This window comes from Mus caroli, chromosome 12 (genome assembly GCF_900094665.2).
Source record: "Mus caroli chromosome 12, CAROLI_EIJ_v1.1, whole genome shotgun sequence".
In the NCBI taxonomy this organism is placed as follows: Eukaryota; Metazoa; Chordata; class Mammalia; order Rodentia; family Muridae; genus Mus; species Mus caroli.
In genome coordinates, this window is record NC_034581.1 from 113,756,242 (window position 1) to 113,766,341 (window position 10,100).

At 39.3% G+C, this 10,100-nt stretch overlaps 1 protein-coding gene across 1 annotated transcript in view; it reads right to left on the minus strand.

Moving 5' to 3' along the window:
• Nucleotides 1–10,100, minus strand: part of Abcb5 (ATP binding cassette subfamily B member 5) — a 94,711-nt gene that overhangs the window by 36,594 nt on the left and 48,017 nt on the right. The window contains exons 16-19 of the mRNA XM_021179221.1: nucleotides 6,256–6,396; nucleotides 3,648–3,791; nucleotides 2,299–2,403; nucleotides 2,082–2,159 (exon numbers count right to left, since the gene is read on the minus strand). Of these exons, the coding sequence (XP_021034880.1) occupies nucleotides 2,082–2,159; nucleotides 2,299–2,403; nucleotides 3,648–3,791; nucleotides 6,256–6,396 (468 nt within the window). The remainder of the gene's footprint in view (nucleotides 1–2,081; nucleotides 2,160–2,298; nucleotides 2,404–3,647; nucleotides 3,792–6,255; nucleotides 6,397–10,100) is intronic.

Below are 10,100 nucleotides of genomic sequence, written 5' to 3' on the forward strand. Positions count from 1 at the left end.
ATAGACAAAGCAACACTGTGAAGTCACTTACAAAAAAAAGACTAAAACTGCTACCCCCCCCCCCCCACCAAAAAAAAAAAAAAAAAAAAAAAAAAAAGCAAATATAAGAGGCAAGAAGAATTCTAAAGAACAAACAGAAAAAACAAAACCAAAAAGACCTGTTGAGAGGGACTGAGCGAAATTATAGTGGAACTGAATGAAGTTGGTTAAGCAACACACGGATTCTTTGTTTAGCTTTCATGGTTTTGAAGGACAGAACGAATGGCCTGGAGAGTAATAAGTCCTTGTTTAGACGTGTTACTGTGCTGGTGGTCTTCACGTAGTTAAAGCTAGAGAAGGGTCTGTGTGCCATCAACCACCAGAGCACTTGACAGCCGCTCTGGACATTAAAGCAGATCAGGATCCTGAGGCTCTTCCTCTTAAAACATTTTGTGAACAGGGTCTGGAGAGATGGCTCAGTGGTTAAGAACACTTGCTGCTCTTCCAGAGGACCCAACTTAGGTTCCTAGTGTTGAGTCAGGCAGCTCAACAGCCTCTAACTCTAGCTCTAGGAGACCTGAAGCCTCTGGCCTTCTTTATTACCTGCATCCATGAGCACATACCCACATGGACATATATGCATACTAATAATTAAAAATAAAATAATAAATCTTTAGAAAACATTCTCTGAACAGAGGGGAAGTCCAAAACAGAGAAAACATAAAAATCTACTTTTTTTTCTGTGTTAAATACTAAGATAATTCAGGAAGCAGTTAAAATTTCTATGGACATAAATAGATCTGAACTAGGGAAAACATGAATTCATGAAGAGAGAAATGGTAAGTTAGAAGGTGTGAATTATAGTTTTAGTTAATTACTGTCTCACATTAATTAAGATTTGAGGTGGAGACATAAGGTGTTAATAAGTAAAGAAATAGAAATTTACCGAGAATTACATGCAGGGATTACTTCTATTTTTTTTTTAATTGTTTTAGATTAGAGGATATTTCTATTGTGGGGAAAGCTCTGAGCCAGGACTTCTGCACATAGAACATTATGGCACCCACTGCTGGAAGCTGTGTGCTGCAGAACATGGGCCACAGAATTCATTGCATGGTAGCCTCAAGACTGCTAGAAAGATGTAAAAACTGATTTTGACAACTGCCCTGGAACGATAGTAATTTTGTTTCTGAAAAACAATTGACAGGCAGGATACTTTTCCTACCAGCTCTGCTGATAGAAGGTGAAGCAAGGCTCAATGATTGTGGGCCCTTAGGAGAACCCCATCTACCTCAGATGCGAGACTTGCCCTGGTGGGAGATTAGAACTTGACCCACCTAGTTCAGCTATTTCCAAGAGCCACTGGCCATTTGCAGGAGTGTGACCCCAGGCACACAAATGTTATGTGATTGGCGACTTTCTCCACAGCAGCTGAGAGCCTGGGAGATCTTTTGAATGAGAAGAGAAAAACCTTCTCTGGCTCATGGATGAGACCTTAGGACATTAGTGAGTCCTGCAAGGGTATTCTGGGATGCCAGAGTTCGAGACTCTCCTTTTCAGTTTTAACATGTGATCTTTCTTTTTCATCCCCTGAAATAACATTGTGCATCAAAGAGAAGATGAATGCAACGAATACTAGTAGATCTGAAACCTCTTATTTTGAAGCTTCATAATTTGGATTTTTAAAACTTTAACTCTCTCTCTCTCTCTCTCATGTGTGTGTGTATGTGTGTACATGGGTATGTGCATTTGAGTGCAGTTCTTTCAGAAACCAGAGATGTTCACAGTCTTTAGAGTCAAAATTAAAGGTGGTTGTGAGCCACCTGATGTGGATTCTGGGAACTGAACTCAGGTTTATTAGAAGAGCAGTATGCATTCTTAATTGTTGAACTATTTCTCCAGACCCAGGATATGCGTTTATTAGAAGAATATGCTCATAAGAATTCTAATGGTAGATTTTTGCTGCCTAGAACAATAACAAAACTATGCTTTTCAATGATCTGATATAAAGACTATGTCAAGAAATGAGAAAGAATGAAAGGTTAGAATGTTTGACAGCAAATCTAAATTAAAAGAAGAAAAATTCCACTCCAGTTACTGACCTGGTAGAGCATTGCTTTGAATGCTGAGTGTCTTAATCTCATGGCTAAATTTTCCTCTGCTCTGCCATAAAACAATCCCTAGGATACAAACAAAACATTCTACACTTATTCTTAAATCTCTTTGTATCATTCAGTTATGAATGTTTTTAATTGGAACAGAGAAGATAATGTAAACATGTAACCCTGCCCAGGGCTGATTAGTCAATTAAAGGTTTACCTGCATCAAGTAGGTGACAAGAGCTACTATGCCCAAGACGACTAACATCATGGAGTAGAGCTCTGCATCCTGTTTTAATGTAGCTTTATTTTTATCTTCAAACATCTGAGAAGGAACAGAATTTCCTTCAGAAGCTTGGAGGAAAGTGTAAACAGAAAACAAAACCAACCTCTCTTAAAACATCTATATATATCAGGATTTTCTACAGGAATTGCACAAGGTAAAGAAAAAGCTATGCATTTCTGGGCAAACAAACAAAATAAAACAATAACTATTATTCCCTTGTCTACTTTTAATACATATGGTAAAATAAACTTACTTTTAATTGCCTGCATTTGCTTGGTAAATATGTCAGACAAATGTATCATAGTACATTTCCCTTTTTTATTATTATTTGAATTCTCTCCCATCCTTCCTCCCTCTCTCCCTTCCTTCTTTGAATGTGTAGGTGTGAACTGGACTATTTGTGTATAGGTCAGAGGTCAACTTTGGTAATGGATTCTTTCTTGTCTTCCACCTTATTGAGGCAGAGCACGTCCTATTTCTGATGTACTGCATGTTCTAGTCTGCCCTCCATATGCTTCTTGCCTATGCTTTGTCTCTGTCTCCCATCTTGCCATAGAGTACAGATGTACATTACATTTGGCTTTTTATTTGCGTTCTGGGGATCAAATTCAGGTTGTCAAACTTGTGTGGCAAGCACTTATACCCAGAGAGACAGCTTATAGTATTTTTTTCAATTAGATCAACAGTTTGAATTATTATTTCTAATAACTTCTAATAACACATTTCTTAATATTTTCCTAACGTGAGACATTTGATGTGCCCCTAGAAGTTGTTCCTAAAGCTAGGCATTAGACCTACACATTGGCATGGGATGCAGCTGTGCACAGGAGTGCTGAAGTCAGTGTTGGTCTAGTAAGATCCCAAACTAGTCAACTCTTCAAGGGCTCTGGCACAATCCCAAACTCATATTCCCTCTCCCTGAGCTGGCAGGTAATAAAACTTTGTCATTGTTTGGACAGGTTGGGAAGAGAGGAGCTAGCTGTATCTGTCTCTTTTATTGCTTCAGTGCTTAGGAATGCTGATACAACACTGGAGTCAGAATTAAAAAACAAAGCAATTTCTTTACAGATCACCCAGTCAACAAGACCCAGCTGAACATTACATAAAAGACATGGTCCATCTCCTGGGTTCAGGAGCTATCTTTCCTACCATGGACTCTGCCCTGGGGATGACCCACTGAAAGTTCTGGTTCCCGTTTTGCTGATCAATACAATACAGCTCTGTGCTCTCAGATTATGCTTAATTTAAGTTGTTAAAAACATAAACAAATGAATTTTACTTACAGTGACTAATTTTCCAAAGATGATGGAAAATACTGGATGAACAGATCCATTTAAAGCAGAAGCCAGTGTTCCCAGAACCACAAAAGGCCATTCAGACTTGCTTAATTTAAATATTTTTAATAGTGAAACTTCAGGAAGACTTGTCTGCAAAGGAAACAACATCAGTCTGAGGGTATTACGGAATGCAGAGGCAGGAGATACAGAAGTGCACTGGAACCTATCAAATATAACAAATGGCAGTGTACAATTGTATTTTTCTTAGAAAAATTTACCACTGTTATTACTGATGATGACTCTGAAAAGAATCTTACATCAAAGTGATGATTTGTATGACATTAGTTTTTGGAATTTTACTTAGTTGAAGTACAAAATGGGGCTGGAGAGGTGGCTCAGTAGTTGAGAACCAGGATTTGATTCCCAGCACCTACATGGAAGCCCATAACCTGTAACTCCAGTCCCAGGGCTCCTGATGTCCCCCACTAATTTCTCAGGCACTGTACACACATGATGCACAAAAAAGAAAAAAACAGACATACACATACAAAGTAGAATAATAACAAATTTAAAAAGAAATCACACAGTGGGTCACTGGTTCAGGTAGCTAAGAACACATGAAATCATAACCTTAATTTTTCTTACTCTTGTCAGATTGAATATCACACTTAAGGCCAGGATAAAGTTTAGGCAGGAAATCAGCAGAGAAAGCACAGGTCAATGCTTTACTAGAATTTTTAGCCTCCTGTAAGGGGTTCAGGCTGTGTGCTCATACTCTGCAGGGATGGTTTCCACTGCAGTACAGATGAGATAACCAGGAACACTGCTATGCTCACCCAGTGTTTGATATTGAGTTAATGTTTAGCTGTCGTGCATTCAGAAACATTTTACTGTTGTCGGTTCTTCTACTTTTGTGATCCCAGCATTCAGTTATGATGCTCTCATATACAGTTGTGAGTCAATTTTAAAAGGTGTGTGTGTGTGTGTGTCCCTATGGATTTAAAAAGCCCAGTTTTTTTTAAGGTACTGTTTAATCATTTATTTGTATTTAATTATATTTATCATTTATTCTGGCCTCTAAGGCCAGAAGAGAGATGATTTTGAGTGGCCAGACATGGGTGCTGGGAACCGAACATGAATTTCCTGAAAGAGCAGCAGCAATAGCTCTGACAGCTCTTAACCGCTGAGCCAGCTCTCCAGCGGTTTCAGAGAAGATGCACCTAATCCTCAAGAGACTGGAGGCCCCAGGGAATTTAGAGGTCTGGTGGGGCAGGGTTGGGGACATCCTTGTAGAGGTAGGAGGGATGGGGAGGAGGTATGGGATGTGGAACAGTTGGAGGGTGGACTGGGAGGGGAACAAAATCTGGAGTGTAAAAAAATAAAGTTAAAAAAAAAGAAAGTTAAATTTTGGCTTCAGACAAAAAAAAAAAAAAAAAAAAAGAAGTACTATTTATTTAAATAGTGTTAACAATTAAAATCCCAGTAAAATCATGAGCAATGTCATGAGACTTACAGATTAAAGAATGTTTAAAGACAATCTGATGTAGAAATATGAAATAGGCATTTTCTATAGAAGCACAAACCAATCTGATGAAGTTAAAAATCTCCTAAAGAATTTTAAATTTCATTTGATTATTTTAGAAGTTTATTAAGTTATGATTTGTACAAAGGCAATTGCACACACATGAATAATTAGGGAGCTTGGAAGCAGCTATTCATGAAACTATTAACATAGTGCCATAGTTAATATAGTTGCTTCCCCAGAAGGTTCGCCTGCCTTTTGCAAGCCCTTTCTCTCCAGCTTCTCAGTTGCCAGGCCAGCTCCTTCAACCTATGCCTACCCTTGAAACTCATGTTGATGTCATGATGTCATGTTTCTGTATCTTCACTCTTTTCTCTCACTTTGTAGTTGGTGTGCTGCTAATTTTTTTTTCAGAGCTTTGGGAGTTTTTAATATAGCCTGACTCAAGGACTACAGCAGATATGTGGTTTACAAATACTTTCACTCTATGGTTTATTCTGTTGCTTAAATCTGTTTTATAAATGGCAATGTTCTTCACTCTAATAATGTCTGATTTGTCATTATTTTTTCTTATCAGTGTGTTTTTTGAAATTATAGCTAGGAAATCTTAAAGTCACAAAGATTTTCTACTAGGTATTCTCACATAAATTCAATGTTTTTATATTAATAAAAAGTGTGTGTGTGTGTACATATGCACATGCCACTGGGTACATGTGTTGGTTAGAGGACAACTTGTAAGAGTCTATTCTATCCTACCATGTGGGTGTGGGACTTGAGCTCAGGTTAATCAGATCTATAACATCCTAACCCAAATTAAGATGGTGGTGGCCCTGGGGTGACTGGAGTGGTGCTTCAAGCTTCTGTTTTAACCCATAGTTTTCTTTATAGGAAGGAACAGCATGTTTTCATGAAAAAATTTTCCTCCCCAACAAGGACCTTTTTGACATAAATGCAGTCCATTAGATGTCCCCATTAGTGTCACAGAGAAGTGAGAGCAAATGCTTTGTGAACTTAGTGGTACTGTACTATTCTACTGTAAGTCAATTCTAAATTTTATAAGGATTAATTAGAGAACATGTATGCAAGCATTACCTTTTGATGGTGTACGGCTTCCTCCGGCTGGTCAGTGCAGGGGGCCTTGGCACTATTCACATCACACAGAGAACCAGAGCTGGCATTTCCTGCAGTGGAACATGTCCTTGATTCCATTTGTTCATCGACCTTTTTAATATCCTTCAATGAAGAATGTGCATGCTGTCATAATAGTTCCTTAAAGGAAGAGTGTACATGCTGATGCCTTAAAAATACAAAGGCAGGGATAGGGAGACAGCTCAGCTGCCAAAGTGCTTGTCCAGCAAACACAAGGACCTGGGTTTGGTTCCCAGGACTCAAGTTTTTAAAAAGCTGGGCATGGTGGACTGCACTTGGCATCCTAGTGCTGGAGAAGAGAGGAAGGGGTGCTGCAGTGTGAGTTGGGAGATGGGGTAAGAAAGCAGCTGGAGGGTGAGGATGTGGACAGATAGATAGACATAGATTGATCCTTTTGGCTTGCTGGCTACAAAGTTTAGCATACTTGGTGAGATGTAGGCTAGTTAGAGACTCTTACACACACACACACACACACAAGCTTACAAGGTGAATGGTGCTTTCATACACACATGTGAGTATATACAAACATATACACATATGCACACACACATTGCACACACATACACACTCATGCACACATACATGCACACATACAGAGCATACACATATACACTCACATATGCCTGCACACATATACATGCACACATACATGTACACAATACAAACACAAACATGCACACATGTACAAACACACATGCATTCATGTATATATATACACACGCACTCATCTGTGCACATACACATATACATACACATATATACGCACACACATGTATGCATGCACACATTTATGCACACCCCCCCCAAATCACTCAAAGGGAAAGAATACAAAGGTATTTTGTTGTGTCACTTTAAAGCTTATGTGTGTGTGTGGCCAAGACCTGAGACAGAACTTAAGAAACAGTAATACTTTCTAGAGCCCACAGCCATAGCCAATCCAGAATAAGATTTCAATGCACAATGGGTGTTTGTTGGTGTTTCATGAGAATAAATTGTTAAAATATAGATTAGTGTTCAATTCTAAGTGAGATTGCACTGTAACTAGTTTTTCTTTTGTAATTCAGAAAGATGAGGGTAATTTTAGTGAGACACCCAAGCTGTATTCTTCAGGAGTGAGAGAGTAGATCTGTGATTTTACTAGATGTCACTTCTAGTGTAGGGAGCTTGCGCAAGATGATGGGCGCTCAGGTGAGAGAAGAACAGGTGGACAAGGAGCTTGTGCACAGGACCACATTCCAGGGATGCTGTGATTCTTCACTAATCTGAAGAGCAGTTAATGAGTTACAAAGGTACAGTGAATTTTAGCCAGGCTGACTTGCCATTGTCATCTGTAGTCATACACTCCTATGCTATCATCCTCCTTTCTGTTATTTTTCTACCATGGAAGAAATCTCTTATTTGGTTATCTCTTTTTTTCTTCTTCTTCAGGAGTTACTCTGTGGAAAATTTAAAATAGAATTTGACCAGTTCTTATAGTAAAGTTTTCTAAGGAAAAGTTCTATTACTGGTCAAAGACAATCCATTTTTTCTAATGAGCTTGCTAGACAAAAGAATAATGAGAATGGTGGGAGTATTAAATGTTTTAATAAGTACCCAGTATGAGTAAATGCAAACCTTAGTGCCAGGCCTCGGATACCTTACAACTTAAGGAGGCCTCCAACACAAGACAGGCTGTTGTCATTGCTGTTAGCTGCTCACCAGGACTAGAGAGTTGGTAGGACCCTGTTGTTGAAGAGAAAACACATTTTGATTGTAAGCCAAGCTGAGACTGACCTGAGAACTTCCTGCTTTCCAAGAGCTGGGAGACTGTATGGGAAGCTGGAAGAGTAAAGTCAGCGTCGTCTTACTCAGCATTGGACTCTGAGTACTACAACACTGACCTACCAGGCAAGGCAATGCAATAGTGGCATGAAGGTTACTGGGGCAACTGCTTTCTTCTTAAATCTGGACACAGGAGGAAATTGATGTCTAACTGTAAGTTACACGACTGTAAACATGGTCAAAGTTCATGGATTTTTAGAAGGTCATGAGTCCTAGGAGGGAAAATATGTTGTATTGTTAAATGAACATGTCAAATTGTCTTCTAATTATACATATTCATTAGTGCTAATCTCAATCTTGTCCAGAGAAGCTACCTTCTGCAGTGAGTGGCAGTTAATGAAGACACTGACATTTGGCTAAAGTGCCAAGAAAAAGTGACTTATTGCTAACTTGGACACCTCAAGGCTCAAGGAACATAGTGGGTATAAGGCCGAGGCTGAGGATGAGTGCTGTGAAACACGCCTTCTGGACGTGACATAGTCACTGTACCCACTGACTCACCACAGCCATGATCACATGAGCAAGAACAAGCCAAGATCAATCAATTTCCCAGCAGGCAGCATTGATTGGACTCAGTGACTTACAAAAACAAAAAGAAAAAAGACAAAAGAAAAGATAGTCTGTGAAGGTGGAAGGGGGATGTTGTAGGAGAGTAGATTGGAGAAGTTGGGGGTAGGTCAGAGATCAAGATACATTGTATACATGTATAAGTTAGTCAAGGTACAAATATAAGATACTCTAAAAACTGCATCTGTACTTGATTGATTTTTTTTTTAGATTTATTTATTTATGGATTTTTTTTTGCCTGAATGTATGTATATTTGTGTCTGGTGTCATGAAGGTCATTGATTGCATGGAACTGGCGAGGGTTTTTGTTTTTGTTGTTGTTTTGTTTTGAGATGGAGTTTCTCTGTGTAGCCCTGCCTCTCCTGGAACTACATAGATCAGGATGGACTACAATCTACATATCCACGTGCCTCTGCTGCCGAAGTGCTGTGATTAATTTCACCACTGCCTGGTGAAATTAGAGTTGTGGATGGTTATCAACTATTATGTGAGTCCTGGGAGCTGAACCTGGGTCCTTTGCAGGAACATCTAGTGCTTTTACCCACTAAGCTATCTCTCCACTTATGCAAAAGTGACTCTCAATACTTGTGAGAATTAGCTCGTTTAGTACTTAAAATAATTAGTTAACCAATTACTGCATGCCTCCCCGTGTTAGGGATTAGGAAATAGAAGCATAGATAATTTAAGACACTTATCCCAGGTCCTGAAAGTGTGAATTTACAGAGTCAGCTAGCAGTGACAGGAGCTCATTCTTCAGCTATTGTGCTGTGTTGCTTCTCAAGCTTGCTTGCTTGCTTGCTTCCTTCCTTCCTTCCTTTTTTCCTCTCCCCACCCCCTTCTTTCTTCCTTCCATGTGTGTGCATGTGTGTGTGTGTGTGTATGGTATGTATGGTATATGTGTATATGTGGTGCATGTGTGTGTATATATGTGTGTAAGTGTGTATATATATGTGTTGTGTGTATACCTGTGTGCTTGTAAATGTGGAGGTCCAAGGTTGACATTGAGAGTCTTTTTTGATCATTCTCTATCTTATTCATTGAGGCAGGGTCTCTCAGTTGAACCCAGAGAGCACTAATGGTTAGTCTAGTTGGGCAGTATGTACTGGAGATTTTGTCTCTTCTGAAATTATCCCCTACACTAGTGGGAATCCCGAATTATAGCCCTCTACTGGCGACAATCTGGAATTACAGGAGTCCCTCACACTGGGGGGGTGGGGGGATCTGAAATTATAGGGATCTGACACACTAATGGGAATGTGGAATCACAGAGGGACCACCACACTGGTGGGGATCTGGAATCTGGCCCTCATCCTTACAAGGCAATGGTTCCCCTCTCCCCACCCTCTAGCCACCTAATATATATATATATATATATATATATATATATATATATATATATA